Genomic DNA, 27,143 nt, shown 5'->3' with positions numbered 1-27,143 from the left:
TGGGAGGTAGGGGTGTGTGTGTGTGTGTGTGTGTGTGGTGGGAGGTAGGGGTGTGTGTGTGTGTGGTGGGAGGTAGGGGTGTGTGTGTGTGTGTGTGTGTGTGTGTGTGTGGTGGGAGGTAGGTGTGTGTGTGTGTGTGTGTGTGTGTGTGTGTGTGTGTTTTCCTTGTAGTGGGTAAACCCAAGTTTTGGTGCAGGTTGACAGGCCCCTTCCTGAGGCCTTGAGGGAATGGGCTGGATGAACCACTTTCCTCATGGACAGCCGGGCTGTCCAGCAGAGTGTATGCTGGAATTTGGAGCCCATCATCCCTGCAGACTGAGTGGGCAGTTCTCAGAAGTGTCCAGAAGGAGTTATAAATGGGCTTGTTATCTCTGTGAACCTTGAAGCAGATGCTGGGAGTTGTCTGAAGGAATCTGGGTGAGGTCTTCCCAGAGCATCCATAACATAAGGGCTGAGAGTAAATGCTGTGGTTTCTTACTGTAATCAGTACTTCAAGAGAAACTGTGTCTTCTTGTGATGTGAGATGTCCTCAAGCACTTCATTTACTGCATGTTTTCCCTATTGAAGTGTTTCCCCCCTTCACTCTCAATTTTGGGGGGAAAAGACACAATCTCCCTTTCCAGAGCCTTCTATGTTATTCACAAAAGCAGAAGCTACCCTGGTCTCAGTACCAGCAGCTGAGGAGGTCCAGGTAGTCTTGAGGACCTGAGCACTGGTCACCAAGTCCTTCCTCTGGGCCCAGGACACTCTGATCTGGTAGGAACATGAGTCTCCCAGTTTCAAGTGTACCCAGTTTTTGGCAACAAATAAACATAATGCCTCATATACTTAGTTTTGTATAAGTTATCAAATTAAAAGATGGAAAGTAGGTTAATATAACGTGGAATATGAAATAAATATAGCATGAGATTATTCTTTCTTCCTTTAGTCTGTGTATCCTGGACCTTTCTTAATGACTTATTTTCACTGGTAAAATATACACAAACAAAAGTTATTTTAACCACATTTGAGTGCACAGTTCAGTAGCATTAAGTACATTTACATTGTTATTATGCAACCATCACCACCATTCGTTTCTAGAACTTTTTTTTTTTTTTGAGACAGAGTCTTACTCTGTTGCCCAGGCTGGAGGGCAGTGGCATGATCTCAGCTCACTGCAACCTCCGCTTCCTGGGTTCAAGCAATTCTTGTGCCTCAGCATCCCGAGTAACTGGGATTACAGGCATGTACCGCCGTGCCTGGCTAATTTTTGTATTTTTAGTACAGATGAGGTTTCACCATGTTAGCCAGGCTGGTCTCAAACTCATGATCTCAAGTGATCCTCCTACCTCAGCCTCCCAAAGTGTTGGGATTATAGACGTGAGCCACCGTGTCCGACCCCATTTCTAGAACTTTCTCATTCTTCATCTTTCCTCTCTCTCTACTCCACTGTTCTGAGGCATTCTTGCATGCCACCTGTTAAAGTCATTGTCAATAGACTTATATCCCCTTTTACTACATGAACTGGGTTTGGGGTTAGGAGAACATGACTATGGACAATTGTTGTTTCTAGATTTTGAGCCTAGATAGAACACGATCATTTCTACACCAAGTTTTCAGGACTTGCAATAGTTCTATACATGGCAGCTGATGTTTCCGATGTTTGGTTTCAGTTGCAGACCCTGAAGAATTTTCCATTCCCATGCAACCCAAATAATTTAGGAGTGAATGTGCCTTCTAAATCAGGTATGTGACCCTAGGCCATGAGCAGGAAAAGCCTCTTTGAGGTAGCCAGCAGGCTCAGCCCTATTCCTCTTGCACCTGTTGGCCGTGCAATTTCCCTTCTTCCTTATCCTCAATCCCTTAGTGTGACAGATGACTTCATAGTCATCTGTCATAATTCCACAGTGGCTTTCTTGGGTGAGGTTGATCTCCAAAATCTTGCCGCCCGGTGGATGGCTGGTGTTGTGGGAACTGAGTTAGAGCCTGGCCACTCAGATGGCTTCCCTATTCCTGAAATGTAGCACAATAGCAGCTCAAGACCTTTTTCCCTGCAGTGGGCTGGGTTTGTCTAGTGACCCGGATGCTATGAATTCTCTCGAGTGGGCCTTCTTCCCTGGCTTTATCATATTGAAAGGCTGCATACAGACCATACTTAACAGATTTATAATTGTACTGTTCTGCCTTGGCTGGGTTTCCAGTTAAGCATGCTATTCTTACTGTTATATCAGGACGTAAGGTTGAAAAAGAAATTGATGCCCTTTTCAGGAAATGTCTTCTTTAGGTGGCTTACATTTAAATGCTCCGTAACATGACCAGGGAGTATGATCAGTGATTTCTAGAGAGACTTAGTTGCTAAAAATGCCAGTGACCCAAGGTTCAGGAGACTTCCTTGTGTGGCATTTACATACAGCTTGCATCTGATATGGAGGTGTGTTCACAGGCTTTGAATGCTATTCTCTGCAATCTTCAAGTTACAGTGATCCTTTTGGTATCCAGGTGGTTTTAATCTTAATGTGATGTCCTCTCATTAATGGTGGCCCAGAAATTCAAGGCTCTGGGACAGAAGGAAGAGAGAGGCAGAATGGGGTCCAGGAGAGGGGGAAAATAACGGCCATGAGTGACCTTCCACGGGTCACCTGTTTAGACACCCCAAGTCCAGTTAACAGTGTAGCTCCCAGAGGGGAGTGAGCATCTTTTACCCAGGATTCCTAGGGTTCCCAGGCACTGCGTGGTCTTTAATATTGCACTCTGTGGCCAATAGCCTGGACCTCCACAGCTTTCCGGGGACTGAGGAATGGGGTCTCCTCCCCCATATGGTATCCTTGGCTGACATCATGGGAAATGTAGATCTGACCTTCCTACATGGGTTCTTGTCTCCACAGTTCACTCTCTGAAGCCTTCTGATATTAAATTTGTGGCAGCCATTGGCAATCTGGAAACTGTGAGTATTTGAAGTAGCTTGGAGTAGGAGACAGAGTTTGGTACTGACAATCCTCTGAATGGGCTTCTGCTAATTGGGCAGAATGTTTCATTTGGGCGAGAATATTATACGAACTGGATACATCCGGGAGATTGAATCTTTTTATTTTTTTAAATCGAATGCCTCTCTTTACATCAAGGTGAAGAAACTTTTGGAGTTTCTCATTAATAAACTAAATCCATTAATGAACTCAAAGATTACAGGGAATTTCAAAAGTAATCTTTTAAACTTTATAAGATAAAAAAGTTTTCTTACTTGCTTTGTAAATCTTTAAAAATACACCAATCTTTGTAAACTTTTTAAATTTTGTTTGCAATTGTGGTAAATACATGTAACACAAAATTTACCATCTTTGAGAGTATAGTTCGCTAGTGTTAAGTATATTCACATTATCGTACAGCCGATCTCCAGAATTTTTTCATTTTGCGAAACTAAAACACTCTACCTGTGAAATAACATCTCATTCTCCTCTTCTCTTAGTCCCTGGCAACTGCCAGACTACTTTCCCTCTCTGTATTTTGGTAACTCTAGGTACCTTATATAAGTGAAATTGGCTGGGCGTGATGGCTCACGCCAGTAATCCCAGTACTTGGGGAGGCCAAAGTGGACAGATCACCTAAGGTCAGGAGTTCAAGACCAGCCTGGCCAACGTAGTGAAACCCCATCTCTATTAAAAATACAAAAAAAAATTAGCCAGGTGTGGTGGTGGGCGCCTGTAATTCCAGCTACTCAGGAGGCTGAGGAAGGAGAATTACTTGAACCCGAGAGGAGGAGGTTGCAGTGAGCTGAGATCATGCCATTGTACTCCAGCCTGGGCAACAGAGTGAGACTCAAAAACAATAATAAATAAAATCATATACTTACGTTTTGTATAAGTGAAATCATACAGTATTTGTCTTTTTGTGACTGGCTTCACTCAGCATAATGTCCTTGGAATTCATCCATTGCCAGATTTCCCCTCCTTTCTTAAGGATGAATGGCATTTCCTTGTATATCTGTATCAGATTTCATTTATTCGGCCATCTGTCAGTGGACACTTGGGTTGCTTAACCTTTTGGCTATTGTAAGCAATGCTGCTATGAATGAACCTGGGTGTACAAATTACATCCCTGCTTTCATTTCTTTTGGATATATACACCCAGACGTGGGATTGCTGGATCATATAGTAATTCTGTTATTTAAACTTTCTGAGAAATTGCCATACTGTTTTCCACAGTGGCTACACTATTTTACATTTCCACCAGCAGTGCACAAGAATTCTTATTTCTCCACATCCTCACCAATGCCTGTTTTCTGGGGTGGGTTAGTTGGTTGGTTTTTAATAGTAGGCATCCTAACAGGTATGAGGTGATGTCTCATGGTGGTTTTGATTTGCATTTCCCTGATGATTAGTATGTTAAGCATCTTTTCGTATGCTTGTTGTTAATAAATGCTAAGTGGTATATCTTATATGGTCAAATAAGGGAGAAAGAAAGAAAGACAAAAAGAGAAAGGAACGAACAGAGAAAGAGGGATCTGGAGAGAAGAAGGTTGGAGAGCAGAGGAGAATGTTGGCATTTCCCCACAGCCCTCCGCCTGGTCTTAGCTAAGCTCCCCAGCCTTGCTGTCCCCAATTGCAGCAGCCCCAGCTGGACAGAGTGCTTCTTTATCAGTCTCCACTCTGCCCAGAGCCTGACCACGCCTCCCATACCTTGACAAACAGGACACTCTCCTCACTCCCCCAGAGTCTACCTCTCAACACCGCCTCCCAGAATTCCTCAGCCCCTCCCCTCTTAGCTGCAAGCCCCAGCTCACCACTCCATGCACCATGTCAGTGCACTAATGTCCTCAGAGACCCTTGACCTGTCTTCCACCATCTTCTCTTCTCAACCAGTTTCTACCTCTCTGGAACTTGTCTTGGACTCCCTGCCTAGAAAGTGTTGGCCCCACCATATGTATCCATGCCACCTCTGCTTGAGCATTGGATGAAGCTGGCCAGACCCAGAATCTTACCCTGATCACAGTTGTAAATGGGGGAAAGGGGCATAGCAGGAAGAAGGATGAGGAGGTGATGGTGTGTCAAGGTAGAGACTGAGCCTTAGGAAACCAACCATGGTCCCCCTGAAAGCAAGCAGAGCTCCCCACCCACATTCTCTTTTGTCTATGCTGGTGGTCTTTAAATTGTACTTGTGACTGTGTGTGTTGGTCAGGGTGAGGGTGGAGGGTTACCCTTGACAAGAGAGGTGAATCAGAGATGGAAATAAGTGAGAAAAGAGTTTTTGTGTCCCAGATAGCAGACTGATGTTGCTACACCTGTGTGTCTGTGCACCCTGATACTGACATCCCGGAGCCCAGGATGTGGGACACACTGGCTCAGGACTCTCGGGTCCTTCTACCTGGGCAGGGAAATCTCCACCAAGTGTCGGGTCTCTAACTTTAAACCCATCAGCGACTTGTACCCCTTGGTCTCATCTCAGAAAGAACTCTTTATCCATGAATTATTCAGGACTGACAGCTCCTGTTGTCACTCAGCTCCCGCTTCTCAGGAAGATGGCACCATCAGGATGATCTTCCAGCCCCAGGATCATAGTCTGTGTGCTGACAGGTGCCTCAACCTTCAGGGTAAAGCCTGAAAGCACAGTTCCTTGCAGGCCCCCTTATCTGTCCTGAGAGACAGATGGCCATCATGAACTTACCTGTGGTGTGTATTTTAAAAGCCAGACCAGGGCAAAAGAATGGAAGACAGTGAATTTAAAAAGAAAAAAGTCCATAGTGCTAATGCCTCTGCCTTGAGTGCCTGGAGCTTTCTGTAACGAAGGTACAAGCACTTCTTTGGGACCACAACTAGCTTTTGTTTAATTGCTATAGATTACAGGCACGTACCCCCTTTTCCTTGTAGAACTTCAAAAGTCAGTTATGTAAATGTAGAAGTTATGCAAATAACACTACAACACAGGTTTAATGTAAGAAAAAACAGATATATGCACCATAGAAGACCCTGTTCACGTCTTTTATTCCTCTAACTCAACAAACTCACACATACACACACATATACATTCTCACTCATTCTCCAATGTATAGCAATACATAGGGACACACGGTATATATAAAACCTAAATGGGATCATACTACAATATCCTATCTGCAAGGTTTTTTTTTTTTTCTCAGTGTCATAGACAATTTTCCTTGCCAAGGAGGTTACAATTCACTCTATAAAATTCCTTGAGGGTTGAGCCTGTGTCTTATTTAGCTTTGCAGCCCCAGGGTCGCAGTAACTGCCACAAGGCAGGCATTCAGTAAACGAAGAGCATGGTGGGAAAGTGGCTTGAAGTGGGTACAATGGGGACATGGGGGTTGGCTGGGTTAGCCGCAGCCTTCCCTTTCTGTGGCTGCCCTCGGAGCTCTTCCCCCACCCCTTCTCCTGGCCTGGTTCCTCTAATTCTCTCCTCTTTCCTCCCAGCATCTCTCTTTACCACCTCTCCTCCAATCAACTTCATTTGGGAGGGGGGCAATCTATCAGTCAATTAATCACTACAAGCAAATCAATGGTCCTAATTGATGCTTTGTCTTTCATTGAATCAGCTGTCAACATTGAAATCAGATTTCAAATATTCACATTTCCACTTCCTCTTGAAAAATGACTCTGGGGGGTGCTCTCCATGCTTGGGCCCATGCTGTCCAATTTGCCACAGCCCTAGGAGGCCTGCTTCCCTCATTACCTAACCTGTCAGGCATCTTTTAAATGCCTTTTAAACCTGACTTGCATCTTAGTGTGATTTTTGTTTGTCTCCTTGGGAGATTTAGCTTCTCTCTTATCGAGGAGCAAAGGATGCTGTCTCCAATTAGTGGGATTTCCCAGTCTGCCTGTCCTACCTGGAGAGCTGCAGAGATGTGACCCAGGTCTACAGGCAGGTGCTCGTTGTGGCTGGGTGGTCAGGACAGACGGGCCTTTTAAAGGGAAGTGGTGCAGGCTGGAGTGGGTGATGTGGTATAGCTGTCTGCCTGTCACCACCACACCCGGAGATACTGTCTTCTAGGAATTTTGAGAGAGAAAATCGACATCAGAAACAGAGAAAATAATACACCCAAGCAGAGCTAAGATTTGCTGAATATTTTATATGTTCTGGGCACGATTCCAAGCTTTCTGGGAGCTTGCAAAGGACATGATTCCCAGGCGAGTTACCATGGTCTCAAATCTAGTCCTAGACTTAGGAACTTCAGCAGAGAGCTGATGTCCTGTGTCGCCCAGCAGTTTGCCAAGGGCAACATTGGAAACTTACCTCGTTAGTTCCAAAAATATGGATTCAGCATGTATTTGTTGAATACTTAAAACATGTCCAGGCACTGTTCTAGGTCCAAGGAACATAGTCAAGTTTAAAATGGACACACTCCTGCCTTCATGACACTCATGGTCTAGTCAGGGGAGAGTAACAATAAAATAAATTCTAGATTTTGGGGTGTCATAATAAAACAATCCTTTGTTTCTGTGGAGAAGGTTATGACTTTAGGTGGCATTCAAATCTAAGCTGAGGGAACCATTCCACACCTTCTGTCACTCCAGGGTCTGATAAACACGCTGCAGAGGAAGCCAAGGATTTTCCTCCCTGTAGAAGGATCCTTTGTCTTTCTCCATAGGTTCTTTTTTTTTTTTTTTTTTTTTTTTTAGACAGGGTCTCATTCTATTGCCCAGGCTGGAGTGCAGTGGTGCCATCTTGGCTCATTGTAACCTCTGCTCCTGGGTTCAAGCAATTCTCTTGCTTCAGTCTCCCAAGTAGCTGGGATTACAGGTACATACCACACACCTGGCTAATTTTTGTATTTTTTTTTTAGTAGATATGTGATTTTGTCATATTGGCAGGCTGGTCTCAAACTCCTGACCTCAAGGGATCCTCCAGCTTCAGCCTCCCAAAGTGCTGGGATTATAGGCGAGAGCCACCAAGCCTGGCCTTGTAGGTTCCCTCTGATTGGCAGGAGTGGAAGTTCTGACAGGCAACTTGGGGTCTCACTGTAAGAGGTTCTGCTGCCTCCCCTGGCTGGGTGTTAACACTGAATATCTTTTCCAGGCTCCAGACCCAGACCCAGGGACAGGCGATCTGGAGAAGCAACAATGGTAACTATCCTGAAACCACAGAGAGCGGAAAGGAGCCTGGAGATGCTCCCATCTAATCTCCTTGCTTTATTGATGGGAAACATTGGGGGCCAGGGATGCTCAGTGGCTTGCTCAAGGCTGCCCTCTGAGAAGGTGGCAGAGAATCTCCCAGAACCCAGCCTCCTGGTTCACCCTTCCCTGTGCCTGAGAATCCAGTGGGTCCTTGGGGTGAATGAGGAGAAGTGGGAAAGGCTAATAGATGGAGTTCTTGTTTCTCCCCACCAGGTCTCCTTACCCTGCTCTTGGGGAACCATGCAGGGTTGGGGCCAGGCTCAGCCTCATTCTTCCCTGGGGTCAGCCTCTCCTTCCAGCTTTGGGCCCGATGAGAGTGGGTTGGAGGAGCAGATAAGGGTCCAGAGAGAGCTGTTTTCCCCAATTTGGCTACTCCATGGCCACTTGAGCTGTGCCTCTAACCCCAGGAAGAATAATCCCAGAACCAGAGTGAGGCTAGGCCAAAGACTGCTATGAAATAGACAACAGCCAAGGGGAAGGGCTGTCAGCAGGCGACAAATGCAGCCTGACGCTCACCTGCCTGCTTCTACCTGCAGGGCTGAAGATAGGCCACAGAATATGTGCCTGGGAGTCATGACAGGTGAGTTCTGGTTTTCATGGCCAGATTTTCATGCCAACAGCAGTATCCTCTGTCGTAAGGAGAATAGACTTTCGCAGCCACTTTATCACCAGAGCCCAGGAGAAAGGGGAGGGCATCCTGAGAGGACAGATGAGGAAGCCAGGAGGTGAAAAGTCACATACCCTGAATGGAGGGTATGAGAAACAGATCCAGGGTCTCTGGCAAAGAGAAGCCTGTGGGCATTGGGTTAAGATATGAGAACATAGGAGAGGGGTTAGGGACCAGCTGGAGTGGGTATCTGGGCCAGAGTCCTGAGGTTCCTGTACCCCCGGACCCAGGGCTAGACTTGATCTAGGGAAAACATCCATGGTTCACTCCTCTCACCCAAGGAGAGGACCCAGCCGAATTTTCAGTCTATCTTATTCTGTAATATCTCCCTTGTTTGTAAAAATACAAGACATCAATTGAGTTCAGGCAAACGAAATAAAAATAAAGTAAAAGTCAACTACAAAATCCTGCTATCTAGAGATAATGACTGTTAGCATTCTGGCCTTTTGATTTACAAATGTGCTTGTGAATAAACTATCATAATTGAGTTTTTAATATTTAAAATCAGAGATTTCTTGTAATTCTATCAAGTCATCCTGAAGCCCCTTAACAGCAGCTGGGTCAGCTTAGTGTGATGTTAGTCTCCTATGCTTGGTGCTCATAAATCAAGAATAAGGGAAACCACTTCACTGTGCATATTAGAGCAAGAGACGTAGCCTGCAATGCAAGCACTCTGCTGAGCTGACGCTCCTGGGGAGGAACGAACAGGTGGGGCAGCTAGTGCTGTCAATTCAGCCTGTGAATTTAAAGGAGGGGCCTGTGAACTGTTAGGTTCCCTGGAAAGCAGAAGGGTGAACAGGACGCTGGCCCTGCCTTCAGAACTCATGGTCCAGCAGGGAAGGTTGAGCCTGGTGGTTCAGGCCTCCCAGATCTGATTGACAGGTAAGAGGACATTGGTGGCCAAAGCCATAGGCAGGAGGGTCTCCTTGGAGAGAATCAAAGGGCTCTGAAAGAGGAGGCCTGTACCAACTCCGTGGTATCACCCCTGTGCCTGGGCTTGGCCCTTTTTGTCTTTAAGTGGCCTTTTGATTTACAAAAGAGCTTGGCCCTTTTGTCTTTAAGTGGTAGGAAAAAAGAAGTGGGTGTTTGGGGGTGTCTGGGAAGACGGGCTATGGTTTAGACCCTGAAGCCACACGTGCAGCTGCTGCTTTGCCTAATTTCTCAGTTTGTCTCAAGTTTTCCTGCCAATTTGCCCTATAGCAAGTCTGACTGCCCCTCTCTAAGCAGAGCGGCCAGGGAACGCAGCAGGCGAGAGGTGCCATAGAAAGCAAGTATGAGGGCAGATCTCGCTTCTGAAGCCCTCTGAGGCAGGCCTTACTCCAGCCTACCCAGTGGGGAAAGATGGAGGAGGGCAAACCACAGCTGCAAGCTCGGCTGGGTGGCTGGACCAGCAGGAGGAGCAGGTCTTCCCAGAAGAAAGTGCTCTGGGGACATCCAGGCCTGAGCAGCGTGAGATGGGGCTGGCTCGGGCTCAGCTCGCCTGACTGTCAGTCTCAGAACTTTAGAGCCCTCCTGATCTTTGAGGTCTCCAAACCTACCCATGCCCTCACCCACCATGGCCATTTTGCAGGTGGGAAATCTGAGTATCAGGGAGGTAAGTGGACTTTCCTGAGGCTATGTGTTCAGTAAGTAGCAGGGTCTCTGTGAACCCAGGTGGTCCAGCCCCATGGGCTGTGCCCTTTGTTCTCACCTCACTGCTGCCAGGGAACTAAGAGACAGTGAGGATACCAAGTACACAGCAGACTTAAAACAAAGTGACTGGCAAATTTATGTGAAAAGATCCAAGGTCGGCTGGGCTCAGTGGCTCACATCTGTAATCCCAGCACTTTGGGAGACCGAGGTGGGAGAATCACTAGGTCAAGAGATGGAGACCATCCTGGCCAACATGGTGAAACCCCATCTCTACTAAAAATACAAAAATTAGCTGGGCGTGGTGGCACATGGCTGTAGTCCCAGCTACTTGGGAGGCTGAGGCAGGAGAATCACTTGAACCTGGAAGGTGGAGGTTGCAGTGAGCCAAGATCCACTGCACTCCAGCCTGGGAGACAGAGCGAGACTGTCTTAAAAAAAAAAAGATCCACGGTCATGTTTGATCACAAAGCACAGATACAGTTACCTTTCATTTGGAAAGCAATCTCTTTCAGACCTGTCACCAAATATTTGTGTTTTGTCATTGATCCTTACAGACTACCTTCAGATGAGGGAGCAAGAGTACCCCTCACCCATGCACACATTCATGCTGTCCCTATAAATCTGAACCCAGCCCAGAACTTTCCCCACTTTCCCACCACAGGTGGAAATGGGTTTCTCTGCAAGCCAATCAGGGGTTAGAGAATGAAGTTCATTATTTTGGGGTAAGGAGGGGAAAATGGAATCACACGAGTTAGGAGGCTGCCCAAGATTGCAAAGCCGAGTGACCAGTCTCCTGACTTCCAGGCCCACTCTCCCACCCCAGCCTGCCTGCTGCCTGCACAGTGAGCTTCCTTTACAGGGAGCGCCTTTAAAGCCACCTTCTGGATCCTGCTCCCATGAAGCCCTGAGGCACTTCTGGATGGGGGCAAAATGAAAGGGGAGTTGCGTGGAGGAGTGGAGACATCGCCCTCCCATGACACTATCTCCCCGCTCTGCCCTGTTCCCTCTCTGGAGCAAGATACAACTTAACTACTCCTGACAGCACTATTTATAGCGGTCCTCTGGCTGTCAGCTCTGGGACGTGTTCTCTGTGTGTTCCCTGGAGCTTTCCCACCCTGCTGTCACTCTCAGGAGGAGGGAGGGGGGCTGGAAGGCAGCCTGAGTCCTTGTCCCAGCATCACTTTCTCTAATGAGACAGTAGCACATGACAGTAAAAAGCCCTGGTGTTCCAGAACTCTGGTTCAAACCACAGCAACCTAGTTAGCTGTGAGACCCTGGGCAGCTGGCCTGACTTTTCTCAGTCTCAGTTTCCCCTTCTCTGTCTTGGAGATAATATTGCCACGGGTTTGTTACTGAGGATTAAATGAGATAACACATGTAAAGTGCTTAGCACTGGGCCTGGCCTTGCACTTGACAGATGTTCATTTTTAGCTCCTTCACTTCCAGGGGCTTGCTGCAGGGGTACAGATAACCTCACAGGGGCTACAGGGGTGTCCTCACAGCCCCAGGCAGGGTGTGAGGAAGGACCATGCCGTGGAATAGGGACGGCCAACCTGGCAGCTCACCCTAGAGGAAGGGTGTCAGTCTTTTTTTTTTTTTTTGAAATGGGGTCTTGCTCTATTGCCCAGGCTGTAGTGCAGTGGCAGAAACAGCTCACTACAGCCTTGACCTCCTGGGCTCAGGCGATCCTCCTGAGTAGCTGTGACCACAAGTGAGCACCACCACACCCGGCAAATTTTTGTTTTCATAGAGACAGGGTTTCGCTATGTTGCCCCAGCTGGTCTCAAACTCGTGGGCCAGTGATCCTCCTGCTTCAGCCTCCCAAGGTACTGAGATTATAGGCATGAGCCACCATTCCCAGCAGTAGGTAGGTCAGTCTTCAGAGGTGACTGTCTGCTGGTGAAGGCCAGGGCCTCAAGCCAGTTCTCTCTCTAGTCCTTTCAGACATCATCAGACATTTCAATCCTTCTGTTCCAATGCCCGTGTGCCCCACTGGGAAGAGAGTCATACCCCACGATGCTGCTGAGTAAGTCCCCTCTCCGTCTCTCTCTCTGGGGTTATATATTCCTACTGGTCTTCAACACATAGGCAGGAGGATTTGGGGAGCTGGCAAAGTCAAAGAGGCTTAAAATAGAAATATTTAAGCCAAAGCCAAGATACCCCCTCAAGCTGATTTCAGTCTGCCTGATGAGCCCCATTTTGAAAAGCAGGTTAAAGCCTACCCTTCAGAAGCCAGGGGTTGTTCAGGCTCAGAGACTGGTACCTGAGCTATGGCAAGGGGCCAGCTTCCAGCCCTTGACAAAATAACGTTTAGCTGATTTTTCTCTGTTTCCCTCGCTCTGCACAGAGACTTGTGGATTCAGGCTCGAGAACTGGTGAGAAACATGAAAGAGAACCCGGTAAGCCTCCCTCCAACTCTGGCATGGCTGGGCTGCCTGGGTTTGCTGCAAGGCAGGCAGAACAAAGCGATGATGGCCCTGGCACCATTTACCATGAACTTGGCAGCTAGTGTGGCCTGGGTTCTTCAAAGATGTCTTTGCCATTCTCCGGCAGTCATTAAAGGAAAGGACCAATTCTTCTTTGTTGTTATTAATTTTTATCTATTTAGTTCGAGAACAGTTATGAGACTGGCTACTTTTTATATTTTTGGTAGAGACGGGATTTTGCCATGTTGTCCAGGCTGGTCTCGAACTCCTGGGCTCAAGCAATCTGCCGGCCTTGGTCTAAAGTGCTGAGATTATAGACTGAGCCATAATGCTCAGCCAAAAGGACCAGTTCTGTTCAGAAGTTTTCTGTGTGGTCCTGCTGAAAGTCAACAGATGGACTAAATGACTTCTCTGAAAGGGAGGCGGTGGAGAGCTTCAGTTCCAGGTGAGACCGGTTTGAATTTGAATTCTGAATTCTCCACCTATTAGCTGTATGATGTTGGGTAAGGCACTTACCTCCCTAAACCTCAATTTTCCTGTTTATGAAATGGGGTGATAAAAGAGCTGCAGCACAGGTTGGGGAGGATTAAATGAGGTATTAGATGTGCCTGGCACAGGCTCAATACTCAATAAAAGCCTGTAGCTTGCATTGTGTATTATAGTGGTGAGTGCTGTCATTAATAATGACCATATTTATTTTAGTTCTGGGGTGGAGGCCTCTGTCACATACATGCTGGTGCCTTGGTCCCACTCTCCTACCAGTTCGGATACGATTTACTCAGTAACCTATATAAGTTTGTAATAAGCATCCTTCAGTCTTTTCTGTTGCCCTTATGGGCAAGTATCAAACCAAGGCAAGCCTTACTAGCAAACTGGGTCTGGACTGCTGGAACCAAGGGAAGCTGCTGTTTCAGCCAGCCACGCATACATTAAAGAGTTTGGGAATTGAAGTGAAGGTCATTCTAAGTCATATAAAGACAGGGACTAGAGCAGGAGCTGCACCAAAAAGTTTGTGTTCCTCTAACGGGAGAATTCCAGAATTTCTGAAATAATGCTTATTCTAGAAAATAGAGAAGAGATCCTGTGTCTAACCCTGAATTTTCCAGATGAGGAAACTGAAGTTCCCAGAAGTCATGTGACCGGTGCAAGTTCGCACTAGTAGTTAGAGCCACAATCTAAAGTGTCTGCTCCACAGTCGGATGTTCTTCAGCTGCACCTCGCTGCCACCTTGTTTTTGGTTACACAAGAAATGCATGTTCATTACTGAAAAAATCAGAAAACAAAGACAAGCAAAAAGAAAAGGAAAACTGGCCGGGTGCGGTGGCTCAAGCCTGTAATCCCAGCACTTTGGGAGGCTGAGACGGGTGGATCACGAGGTCAAGAGATCGAGACCATCCTGGTCAACATGGTGAAACCCCGTCTCTACTAAAAATACAAAAAATTAGCTGGGCGTGGTGGCGCATGCCTGTAATCCCACCTACTCAGGAGGCTGAGGCCGGAGAATTGCCTGAACCCAGGAGGCGGAGGTTGCAGTGAGCCGAGATTGCGCCATTGCACTCCATCCTGGGTAACAAGAGCGAAACTCCTTCTCAAAAAAAAAAAAAAGAAAGAAAGAAAAAAGAAAAGAAAAGTAAAACCATCCTTAAGCCTAATAACCCAAAGATAATTATGGTTAATAACTTGGTGTATATTCCCTTCCATAATTTTTCCAAGCATATATATCTTTATATATTTTATAAAACAGGGATGTTACTAGATAGAGATACTTTTTAATAACCTACTTTTCTCAGTAGGTTAGTTCCCATGATAGTTACATTTTTCAGCATCATTTTAATAGCTACGTAGTGTTTTATCTCATGAGTACTGTATGGTTCACACAGCAATCTGCTGTTTTGGACATTTATGTTGTTTCCAGTTTTTCCTTCTTCTGCATAAGGCTTCATCATTGTAGCTGAATCATTCCTGTATCCTAGTTTTCTTAAAATATATTTGGAGAAATGAAATGATTGGATCAAAAGGTGTGTCTTCTAATTTTAAAAAGTTTGGATATATTTGGTCAGTCTAGAGCAGTTATACCACTTTAAATTCCTGCCATATACTATTAAAAATTCATAAATGTGATTTTCAGGGATGAGCATATGACACTGAAAGACACAAAAAGAGAGACATTATTTTGGTTCAAGATCTTACTGTTTAGATTTCTAAACCACCCCTTACACTGTTGCCCTTTTCTTCAGCAACTTGACTTTGAACTTGACTGGAAGCTCATCAATGTGTTCTTCAGCAACACAAGCCAGTGTTACCTGTGCCCCTCTGCTCAACAGGTAAATGGCAGCTTGGAGGGCTGAGGGATTGCAGATGCTGGGGTGGAGAGGGAGTAAAATAAACCGGCCCGATTACCTGATCCCCAGCTGTCAGTCTGGGCCTGATGCTGCTTATTTTAGAACTGAATAAATAAATGGATGAATAGATAGATGGATAAATAGATGGACAGATGGATGAATAGATGAATAGGTAGCTGGAGAGATGGATAGATAGATGGATGGATGGATAGATGGATGGTTGGATAGATGAATGGATGGACAGATTGATGGATGGATAGATGGATGGATGGATAGATGATGGATGGATTGATGGATGGATGAATAGATGGATAGATGGATGGATGGATAGATGGATGGATGGATGGATAGATGGATAGATAGATGAATGGATGGAAAGATTGATAGATGGATAGATGGATGGATGGATAGATGGATGGATAGATGATGGATGGATAGATGAACGGATTGATGGATGGATGGATTGATGGATGGATAGATGGATGGATAGATAGATGGATAGACACAGTCAGATATTCATACACTTGGACAGGTGTTTTATGTGTTTTTTTTCTTCAACTTTTTTTATTGTGATAAAATACACATAACATAAATTTGATCATCTTAATCATTTTAAGTGCACAGTTAGTGACATTAGATAATTCATAATGTACATATGGCATGCATTCATAACTGTCAAAAGGAACAGGTGCTTTTTACTTACCATCCCTCATATTAGGAAAAGGAAATAGAAGCATAGAAAAGCATAGTCTATAGTCATTCTGCAACTGAGAAAAATTAGCATCCTGATTAGTTAAAAACTATCTTGCCTCTTAATTCTGATTTCACGTAAGTTGTGAATTTAGGAAATAAAGCGGGGTGCATACTATCCTCACTCCTTGGCCCATGAATTATACCTGTAGTGGGAAGGCTGCTGTTTATCAGAGCAGACTGTATCTTCCAAGTGCTTTGGCTTTCCTAGGAACAGGACATGAAACATGTGGTCTCATTTATTATTTATGTAGGTGACTATCAATGACTTAACTCTTTACTGAAGCTCATTCAGAATAGGATCAGTTGAAAGTGTAAGGGGTGGTGAAATAAATGACACCTGGACTCTTGTTCAGGATGCTGAAGCCAGGCTGCTACCGTGCTGGCCCTGCCACTTGTGGGACTAGCTTGTCCTCATCGCCACCCTCCAGGCCAAGGCACAGGCATGGTGGAGCTTCTTGAGGTGGTACTGTCTTTTCTGTGCCCCTCTCCTACTATAGATACTCTTGGCTTCCTTCAAGTGCCCCATACTCCTGCTGACTACTGGCTCACCATCAAAACTCCCCTTCTTTTAGTGATGTCAGCCTTGAGATGGACATCCACCTTCCTGACTAGCTCTCATTGTTGATGGAAATCCACCTTCCTGACTAGCTCTCATTGGTCAATATTCCTGCAGCCTTCCTGGGTTTCTAGCACGTAGATAGTGAAGATTTATTGTTCCAGTTTACCCTCTGTTTTCTTCAGTGCCAAGTGAAATTTACATGCCTCATTTGTTCTCTGCACAGTCCCCCATTTTGGTCATTATGCACTACTTCATGAATGTATACATTCATGCATTGACATGTTCAAGCATTTAGACATTGCTGCATTCCTCTATATATTCATTAATTCATGGCATTAACTCATGCATTTACACATTCATGTACTGAAATGTTCGAACAAGCATTTAGACGTTGCTGCATTCTTCTATATATTCACTAATGCATTTATTCCTCTATGAGTTACCATATTCATGTATAAATTCATTTTCTCATCTTACACACAGACACGTGATTGTACTTGTGATTACTTTGTTCATGTTAGCATTTGATTTTTTAAAATGTATGAATGCATTCATGAATACTTAAACTCATTGATGATTTTTCCATATACTTTGTCTTGTGTTTAAACGTTCCTGTCTCTTTTTTCTTATTTTCTATTTTTTTCTTTTTTCTTTTTTGTTTCTTTTCTTCCTTATTTTCTGTGTTTAAGCATTCCTACATAAATTCTTGCATGCTTTTATGTATTTATGTCTTCAAGCATTCGCAAATACATGTTGTATTCTTGTGTACATGTATTCATTTACATATTATTTATTCGTATTTTTAGTTATGTAAGCAGTACACAAATATTTTCCTTCTAAAGACTAAAACATCAGTTAAAGCTAAAATACATATCCTTTTGGCCACCTCCCTAATCCTCTCTCTTTTTCTTTGCAAAAACCTCTTACATATCTATAAATCCAAGCATTATTTTGCATGCATGTATGTATGAGAGAGACTTAATATAAATAGTATTATATTGTATGTACTATTGAACAATTTTTTTTCACAAACCAAGTATTGTCGAAATCTAGTCATGTTGATACATATGGAATGAGTTTGTTTCTCTTACATGAGTATTTTGTTGTGTGAATTTACTACATTTTATTTCACCATTTTCGTATACTGATGGCCATTTAGGTGTTTTTAGTTTTTCACTATTATAAACAATATTACAATAAACAGAATCTTGCTCATTTACTTGAATATTTGGAAGAGTTTTTCTAGATACAGTGATTTTCAGATTGTGGACTGAAGTACATTAGTGAGTCAAAAAATCAGTTTAAAGGATTGAAACTAAAATTGTAAAAAAAAAAAATAGAATAAACTCTAAAATCTTTGAGTTCATTGCATGTAGTAAGAGAAGTGTTGATTCATGAGATTTTGCATTTTTTTCTGGTTTAAGTAAAGACTTTTTATTACTATTATTATTATGCTTTAAGTTCTCAGGTACATGTGCAGAACGTGCAGGTTTGTTACATAGGTATACGTGTGCCGTGGTAGTTTGCTGCACCCATCACCCCATCATCTACATTAGGTACTTCTTTCTATATGGACACTTGTACTGGATTAAAGTGTGAAACACATCTCATACTGTGGGTCAAGATAAAAGCAGTCTCAAGAAAAGTGCCCAGAGTAGATTCTTACGCGTCTTTAGGTGTGCACACTTTGGGTTTTAATAGGCTCTGCCTAATTGCCTTCCAAAGTGGCTGACCTCTCATATTTCCACTAGTGGCAGTGAGCACCTATTCTCTACAACATTTCCAACTCTTGTTCTCAGACTTAATCATTTTTGTCCACATGAGAAATTCACTCAAACTCTAGTCATGTTGATTACGTATGAATTGAGTTTATTCACACTTAAAAGCCCATACTTTTAATTGGTTACAAACATATGACAAAAGTAATCATGCTCACTCCTCATTTTTAAACAGCTGTAAACCAATAACTTGAGGTCCATAAATGTAGCTAAGTATAGCAACACCTGCTAGCATCTGCTCAGATTCCCTCTTTATTTCATTTCTTCTGGTGTCTTGATTTTTCCTGTTGCACAAAAACCACCAAGGCTTTGGAGCCTGGAATAAATCCCTCCTCCTGGACGTGGCTCTTTTGGCCTCCTGGCACTGCCCTCCTCACAGCCCAGACCCCAACTCGCCTCCTAGCGGCACCTCTGGCCACACCTCCCTGTCTATGCTAATCCTGTGGTGAAGCTCAGCATCCTCGTTTGAGAAGGTCTTATGTGGCAGTTCTATTTTTCTCAAAGCACATCTTAGGCATAAGCTTTCCTAAGCTTTCAGTGGTTGTCAAAATGTGCTCTGTAGATGGCCAGGCATGATGGCTCATACCTGTAATCTCAGAACTTTGGGAGGCCGAGCATGTGGATCACTTGAGGTCAGGAGTTCAAGACCAGCCTAGCCAGCATGGTGAAACCCCATCTCTATCAATAATACTAAAATTAGGTGGGCATGGTGGTGTATGCCTGTAGTCTCAGCTGCTCAGGAGGCTGAGGAAGGAGAATCACTTGAACCCAGAAAGCAGAGGCTGCAGTGAGCCGAGATCATGCCACTGCACTCCAGCCTGGGCAACAAGAGTAAGACTCTATCTTTAAAAACAAACAAACAAACAAAAAAACACCACAAGTCCTCTGTAGAAACCCAGGGGCCACTGGCGATCCCTCCACAGGCAAATGCTGAGAAGGTGGGCAGCAGCTGCCACCTTACCTCACAGAACAGGTGTCAGGAGTTTCCCAAAAGTTCACATGAGAGGCCAGGTGTGGTGGCTCATGCCTGTAATCCCAGCACTTAGGGAGGCTGAGGCAGTTAGATCACTTGAGGTCAGGAGTTCGAGACCAGCCTGGCCAATATGGTGAAGCCCCATCTCTACTAAAAATACAAAAATTAGCCAGGCTTGGTGGTGGGCACCTGTAATCCCAGCTACTCGGGAGGCTGAGATAGGAGAATCACTTGAACCTGGGAGGCAGAAAAAGAAAAGTACACACAAGAAAAACATGTTTTACCATTAAGAAGGAATGTTGAGCTACTGTCCTGCCCCCACCTTAGGACCTGGAAGTCTCTTCCCCTGTGGAGACCTTTGGGCTCCTTTAATAAACAAGGATCTGTGTCCACCGCTGTTCTTTAGGAGTTTCTTAAGACCAAAGTCAGAGAGACTCAAGTCAGGAACTATCCATCAGGTGTGACAGGAGCTCTGAAGGCAGATGCTTCGGAGGTAAATGAGAACCTGGCTCACAGCAGTGACCTGAGGATGCTTTTTGGGTTTGGACATTTTCTTACTACTCTCTAGTTAAAGCCTTTAGTTTTATTAATGAGTAAGATTTTTAAAATCAGAAGAAAAAATTCAAAAAATCGCAAAGCTGATGACAAGAAAACAGACACATTTATTCATTGCCAATGTCTTTAGCGACAGGTGAGGCGGCAGCCTTTTGGAGGGTATGCTGGCAGTGTGATTCAAGAAACCTAAACGTGTTTCTAATTTTTGACTGAATAATCCCAATTTATTAGAGTTAAGTCAGGTCTCAGGCACATATTTGATAATAGACATTCTTCCCAACCAGGGGGCAAATGATACAAATGGAAATGTAAAAGTTCATTTGAAGAAATCTGCTTTGTCCTGACTTTGAGTTCCAGGAGTTTACTCTGTGTGACATTATAGAGGAGGGATATCTTATAGGAGTACAATGTCTCTACTGAGAAGTGGGGACAGTTGGAGCCCTGAGTGGACAACCATGCAGTGCTGGGAATGACTGGGTGGGTCCCAATTCCCTCTACAGCTGTGAGCTTGACCAGGAGTTTCTACCACAAGATTTACACTCTAGGGAGAGCCACACAGGGTCCCCCACCTCTACAGGGACAATGGATGTGGTAAAGATGGTCAGCGAGGATGCTTCTAGACAGAGTTCTCCCGGGCTCTTCAGGAAAGAGAGGGTGATGTTTGATGTCACGGTCAGGGAGCGGCTTACTTAGAGAAAATTAGACAGAAGGCTTTTATGGTAATAGACCTGGCTGAACCAGCCTCTCAGAGGCCAGCCTCACACCAAAGCAGGGACACTGCATTTCCTCCTGTGCGGTGCGAGCCTGGGTGATTGACAGTTGTCTCCAGACAACAGCACAGCTCCTTGGCCCTCCTTGTCTTCCTGTCTGAGCCAGGTTGCCTTAGGGGACAGCCAGTCTGCAGGCAACTTAGGAGTTTGTCTTGTAATTTTTATTAATTTATTTTTCACATTGAAAAAGTAAAGCAGGTGTGAGCCACTGCGCCCAGCCCTATAATCCAGCTCTTTGGGAGGCTGAGGTAGGTGGGTCAGTTAAGGTCAGGAGTTCGAGACCAGCCTAGCCAACATGGTGAAACCTCACATTTACTAAAAATACAAAAATTAGCTGGGCATGGTGCTGGGTGCCTGTAATCCCAGCTACCTGAGAGGCTGAGGCAAGAGAATCCCTTGAACCCGGGAGGCAGAGGTTGCAGTGAGCCGAGATTGTACCACTGCACTTCAGCCCGGGCAACAGAGCAAGACTCAAAAAAAAAAAAAAAAAAAAAAAAGGAAAAAAAACAGTAAAGCGGGGTCCACTTTTGAGGTCCTTCATTTGTTGATTTTCATTACTTGCAGGCAGGGGAGTGGTGTGTGTATTGTGTAGGTGGGAGAGGTTTTTAAATCCTCAGGTCGGGGGCCCACTCATACTCTTTCTCTAGCAGCCCTTCTCTTAGGGCAAATACGGCAGGAGAAAGGCTGATAAAATAGGATCATGTGAAGGTTCCGAGGCCCATCTGGGGTTAATTAAATCCAGGGTTAATTGTATTTCCCTGTTGGACCTGATTTTCTTTGGAAAAAAAGCAATTCCTCAGTCTTTGGGAGTAAGTCTCCCATCCCTCAGTATGAGCTTCAGAATTGCACCAGGTATTTCTGACCTTGCTCTGGCTTTGAGTTTGCCCTTTCCTGACGGAACTTGTCACCTGGGGGGAGTTTGGTTTCTCCCTGGTAGATGACAAGTTGGGGAGAAAACAGATGAACAAAACAAAGACAAAACTAGGAAGCTCCAGGACCGCTCTCATTTGTGGAATGCCAGGTCTAGATGGGGCCTTTGCCTGTGGTCTCGCCTGCTGGGGACGGGCCTGTCATGAGTCTGGGTGTCCGCTTCTCATGGTCTTCTTGCTGATACCCTCACTCATTAGGTTCTCCTCTCACAGAATGGGCTCATGGCGGGTGGCCTGGACAAGCTGAAGGAGGTGCTGGATTACCTGCAGCAGGAGGTGAGGTCGCAAGTTTAGTGCTTCCCAGAGGGCAGTGGGGCCCATTCACCCAGATATGGCCACGACCAGGGCAGGGAAATGAACCCCGGGAGGGAGACTGGACCCTGAGGAAAGCTTTAGAGGACCCCATCTTCCCATCCTTTCAAATGAGAACATGGGTCAGGAGAGCGCACTCCACTACTGCAAAGGAAACCTCAGAGAGAAGCTCAGCTGTTCCTTGAGTCCTCGGTGGCCCTGCTCTTCCCCAAGGCCACTCTCTACCCAAGTCAGGGGTGAGGATGGGATGGAGGGGCCTGAGGACCTTCAAGGCCTTTCTGCTCAGTGACTGTGATGCTGCTGCAGGGTCTGAGTCGGGGGTGGGGGGTGTTGACGGGTGTTGCCGAAGCTCAGCCTCTCGCTTTGCTCCCCGGGGGGTGGGGACAGCTTTCTGCTGGAGGAGCCTGCAGGCCTATAGCCCCAGTGGTCTCACTGCCCTGTGGACACTGGTGGGAGGTGCCACCTTGATGGACAGAGAGTCCTGTTTCTGGATGGCACAAACGCAGGGCTGGCAGTGCGGACTGACCCCCACCAAACATCTCCCAAAGGGTCATGCCCAGTTAACCAAAGGGAGGCCCATCACACTCAACCACGCCCCAAATGGGGCCCAAGCAAGAGTTCCACAGAGCCTGACAGCTGGGGCAACTTGGCAAATGCTCACCTTCCTCTCTGTGTCCTCCTAGGTCCCTAGAGCATTTGTAAACCTGGTGGATCTCTCCGAGGTTGCAGAGGTCTCTGGCCAGCATCAGGGTACTTGGCTCAGGTAAAAGGGGAAGTGGAATGAGACGAGCATCTGTGACTCGGCTGCCACGTGTGCAGCCTGCGGGGCCCTTCATGTGCCTTAATCTGTGAGGGGCCCTAAAGAACAGAGACCGAGGGAGGTCGAGGGGCATGTGCGAGCTCACACGCCAGCAAGTGGCAGAGTCGGTTGGGTCGGGCCCTCTGCCAAGCATTGTTTTGGGGACTGAGTCAATGAATAAAACACTCCGTCTGGTTGATGTTGCGCCAGAGGCTCTCCTCCTTGCCAGTGATTTGAGAGTTCGCCTTGGCAAAACATCCATAAGCTAAGAAGTGTTACTTCTGGAAATTGGATGGAAGAACATGTAGCCTAAATGTAGTTTAACTTCACAGAACTTGATTCCTATATATTTCTGAAAATGTTCATAGACTTTAAACTTTTTGGAGCCAAATCCTAAGAATTCTGGCTCTGAACCTAGAAAAGAAGTTCATGTGGAAAAAGTCAGGGCAAGAGTGGTGGAGAAAAGAGGGTGGAAAGGAGAGAAGAGGGTGCCGAGGGGAAGGAAGGCTCTGAAGAGGACGAGAGACAGAGGAGGCACAGAGGAGGGAAAGGAGAATGGAATGCGGGCATCTGCTGTGAGGAGCAATGAGGGGAGGAGGAGGTCTGAGAGATGACGGGGGAGGAAGAGCATCCCTCTATCCCATATGCACCCCATCCCGTGCCCATCCCATCCCATGCCCACCCCATCCCGTGCCCACCCATCCCATGCCCATCCCCCATCGGTGCCCACCCCATCCCATGCCCATCCCCATCCTATGCCCACCCCATCCCATGCCCATCCCCAATCCCGTGCCCATCCCCCATCCCATGCCTGCCCCATCCCATGCCCACCCCATCCCATGCCCATCTCCATCCCATGCCCACCCCATCCCATGCCATCCCCCATCCCGTGCCCACCATCCCATGCCCATCCCACATCCTATGCCCACCCCATTTCTTACCCACACCTCCCCTCAGAAAGAGCTTCTGTCTATCCCATATTTACCCCCATCCCATACCCAGCCCCCAGGAAGAGCTTTTCCCTGTCCCATACCTGCCCACCGGAAGGGACCACGCACCCTCTATTCTTTCCAACATTTGTATCCCCTAAGACTTAAACTTCTTTATCCCTACTCCTTAAGCAACTCCTAGGCCCCTTCTTCCGTAAGAGGCAGTCTGGATCACCACTTCCCCACACTGCCTCCCTCATTCCTGGTGTGTTTTAACCTGCAGCCCTGCCCCAGAGGCCTGCAATTGCTCTGAGGAGACGTCCAGGCTGGCCAAGGTGGTGATGCAGTGGTCCTATCAGGTGAGCCCACCCTGGGTGCCCAGGCTGCTGGCTCACAGGGGAGGGGTGGTCGCCAAGGAGAACAGGAATGATAGGGACAATTAGTTGAGTTTGCTAATGTTAGGACTTCTCCAGCTGAATTCAGGACTAAGGAGCAAAGAGCTACTCTCAGTTGGCATCGTGGTGGTGATTTCGGTATTCCTGCGTGTAAAATGGGGACTGCAGAACTGGCAGGGGTGCGCATGGGGGGACGGCAGTGCTGCTTTAGGCAGAAGACAGTGAGGAGCTTGGAAGATTCATTCTGGAATGCTTTTGGCCATCAGTGCCACTTGTACCACATGTGGGGCAGGTGAGCTGGTTTTGCCTGGTGTGTCTGTCCCCAGCCTACAGCCCAAAAGCAAACGAGGGCTCCTGAAGATGCACATTCCAGTTCACAGAAGAGACCCTGAGAGAGGGTGAAGGGGCCGGGCATACTGGCTTGCACCTGTAATTCCAGTGGTTTGGGATGCTGAGGCAAGCAGATCAATTGAGGTTAGGAGTTCAAGACCAGCTTGCCCAACAGTGAGCTGAGATCGCACTACCGCACTCCAGCCTGGACAAGACAGTGAGACTCATCTCCAAAAAACAAACAAAAAAAGAGGGTGAGGGCCTCAGTGAAAGCCATCCTCCCTGTCTGCAAACAGCTCAGAGCACCGTTCCTTCCCGTTAGTGTGTGTTAATGTGATGACTTTTGCTTAAGAAGAAAATTACATTTGAAGTGGCATGGCATTTCTCTCGCTCTGGAAATGACAATGCTTTTTGAGTGGTTAATGGCACCTGCCTCGACCGAACTTAGCTCTTGAAGAGGGCAGGGGCCCTGCCACGTGCTGGGCTGTCTTGTCATTCCTACGCTTCCAGAATGTATTTTAGGTCTGACTCTGGTATTACCTAACGCCAGCATTTCAGAGACAAATGAACACTCAGCTTAGCTATCAAAGAGCCCTGAAGGGTGAGACAAGATGGAGCTTCAGAATAGCACTTGAGAACAATGCGACAGGGAGTTTCTGTCCTGGGGCTGCTGAGAACGAACCCCCCGGCAGGCTCTGCCTTGCTCATGCTTCTGAATGGGCACCTCTCTGCTCTCTTCTCCAGGAAGCCTGGGACATCTTCCTGGCCTCCAGCAGGTTCAGTGAGCAAGAGTCCTTCACGGTGGTTTTCCAGCCTTTCTTCTACGAGACCACCCCATCTCCACCCTCGGTAAGTGGGGGCTTGCACATCAAGAGTATGGTGGGGGCCAGGTGTGCTGGCTCACACCTGTAATCCCAGCACTTTGGGAGGGCGAGGCGAGTGGATCACTTGAGGTCAGGAGTTAGAGACCAGCCTGGCCGAGATGGTGAAATCTTGTCTCTACTAAAAACACAAAAATTAGCTGGGCATGTTGGTGGGTGCCTGTAATTCCAGCTACCTGGGAGGCTGAGGCAGGAGAATCACTTGAACCTGGGAGGTGGAGGCTGTACTGAGCCAAGACTGTGCCGCTGCTCTCCAGCCTGGGCAATAGAATGAGACATAGTCTCAAAATAAACAAAGTGTGGTGGGGAGGAGGCCTGGGCCATAAATCTGCTCCTGCCCCTTCTCTCACCCTTACCCCAACAAGCCTCAGCCCAGTTCAGCTCTCCTGAACCCAGGATGCATAGTCTTGGGGGAAATACCACCATAGTCTCTTATACTTTCCTATACGATTTCCCCACAGGGTTGAAGAGCCCCCATGAGACGGGCTCTTAGAGGCAGGGCAGTCCAGAGGTGAATGGCCCAGCTTCCCCTCCTGGCTCTGAGACGGCCAGCTGTGTGACCTTGGACAAGGTGTCCACCTCTCTGTTCTGTAAAATCAGCACCGTTTATTAACACGTCCTCCCTCTTGGTGGTCATCAGAGCCACATGAGTTGACACTTGGGAGGACGTAGAGTGGCTTCTGGTACTGGGGAAGTGCTTGTACCTCTTGGCCATTGTGGTTATTCCGAAGAGAATCTCCAGGGATGCTAGCTCTTGCCCCTCTCACTGCAAGCTCCTCTCCATCCATCTCTGGGAGGAGAATTTGAGTTGCCCTGGCCCCTCCCCCAAGTCACTGGGCAAGTGGACACCGAGATCATGTAGCACTTGGTCCACACTTGCTGGCTGAAGTCTCTGCAGCCTCTACGGCCTCAGTCCTGTGTCTGGGGACAGTCCCCTCCTCCAGTCTCCTGGCTCCTGCCTGTCAGAATCCTTGTGCCATCTCCAGGCCATAAACAGTGTTGAAAGTGATGGTTTAAGAGGATGAGAAGAAATACTAGCTTCACGTGCCCTTCCTTCATCCTCCTAGGCAGACCACACCCAAATCATGTCCCTGCCACCCCCTCTTCTCACTGTTGAGTTCAGCCACAGAGAACCCCACGACCACAGGGCCTGATGTGCCACCTGCTCCTGCAGGCCCTGACCTCGGGGCCCTCGCCCCAGACAGTGGTCCTATAGATGCCCTGTGGTTGATGAGAGGAGGGGCTGAGGGAAAGGACCTGGACAGATCAGGCCACCCCAACTCTATGCCAGAGAGAGCCTCCAAGTGTGCAGCAGGTCCGTTGCATTCCTGGGGAGACAAAGGGTCCTTTTCTCATCTGGTTCTCTTTCAGGGGGATCCCTCACTCCAGAATTCTGCCATGTTGGCCTGGCATCTCTGGAATAGGATGGTGAGTAGGCCGGGCCCACAGAGGAGGGGCAGGATCTCCACTGCCACTGAGCCCACCCTGCCCACTGTGCTGGGGAGGGACTGCAGGGTGTCCGAGGATCCCAGGACAATGGTTGTGGGCCCCCAGGGATGCTTCTCTCTCCTGGTGATGCCTGTCCCTGACTGCCTGGGAGTTTGCCTTACCACGGGTGCTGGGCTGTGGCCAGGCCGGCAAACAGCCAGGGTCTCAGGGGAGCCTCAGCCCTGGTTTTGCAGAGGCAGGGCCATTATTCAGAGTCTGTATGGAAGTCCTGCTTGAGTTGAGTTCCTGTCCACTTGCCCTCACACTTAGGCAGTGTTTATGGTTGTCAGGGCCCAGGGTGGTGCCTGGGACAAGCATGGACTTCAGCGTGATGAAGGCATGGTGAGAATTCTCACTCCACCACTCAAGCTCGTGAACTCAGGTCTCCATTCTCTTTCTGCAAAATGGCCCTGGCCCATCCCGTCTAGTGCGCAGCTCGCCCCTGGCCTGTAGTAAGCACTCCACATGGAATGCTTTTTACTGTGGCTGTAACAGGATTTCCCCAGATTCCAGAGGTCCTCCC

General features: G+C 47.0%; 1 protein-coding gene and 1 long non-coding RNA gene across 6 annotated transcripts in view; one reads left to right on the top strand and one right to left on the bottom strand.

The window, feature by feature from the left end:
• PLB1 (phospholipase B1) overlaps window positions 1-27,143 on the top strand; it is a 154,025-nt gene that overhangs the window by 23,291 nt on the left and 103,591 nt on the right. For 3 of the 5 annotated variants that reach the window (XM_054245111.2, XM_078349616.1, XM_054245109.2), the window contains 12 exons: window positions 1,653-1,725; window positions 2,865-2,923; window positions 8,005-8,051; window positions 8,639-8,682; window positions 12,337-12,427; window positions 12,749-12,800; window positions 15,065-15,151; window positions 21,685-21,762; window positions 22,482-22,561; window positions 23,810-23,885; window positions 24,996-25,100; window positions 26,504-26,560. In XM_054245111.2, the coding sequence (XP_054101086.1) occupies window positions 1,653-1,725; window positions 2,865-2,923; window positions 8,005-8,051; window positions 8,639-8,682; window positions 12,337-12,427; window positions 12,749-12,800; window positions 15,065-15,151; window positions 21,685-21,762; window positions 22,482-22,561; window positions 23,810-23,885; window positions 24,996-25,100; window positions 26,504-26,560 (849 nt within the window). Of the gene's footprint in view, window positions 1-1,652; window positions 1,726-2,864; window positions 2,924-8,004; window positions 8,052-8,638; window positions 8,683-12,336; window positions 12,428-12,748; window positions 12,801-15,064; window positions 15,152-21,684; window positions 21,763-22,481; window positions 22,562-23,809; window positions 23,886-24,995; window positions 25,101-26,503; window positions 26,561-27,143 lie in introns of those variants that run through there. The other 2 variants (XM_054245110.2, XM_078349617.1) reach the window with 2 other exon arrangements.
• Window positions 18,334-27,143, bottom strand: part of LOC118147368 (uncharacterized) — a 49,673-nt gene continuing 40,863 nt past the window's right edge. The window contains exon 3 of the long non-coding RNA XR_004733694.3: window positions 18,334-21,750. This is a non-coding gene — a long non-coding RNA (uncharacterized LOC118147368). The remainder of the gene's footprint in view (window positions 21,751-27,143) is intronic.

The sequence above is a fragment of the Callithrix jacchus genome, chromosome 14, assembly GCF_049354715.1.
Source record: "Callithrix jacchus isolate 240 chromosome 14, calJac240_pri, whole genome shotgun sequence".
NCBI classification, from domain to species: Eukaryota; Metazoa; Chordata; class Mammalia; order Primates; family Cebidae; genus Callithrix; species Callithrix jacchus.
The sequence above is the reverse complement of the archived record's forward strand: the minus strand, read 5'-3'. Positions and strand labels throughout refer to the sequence as shown.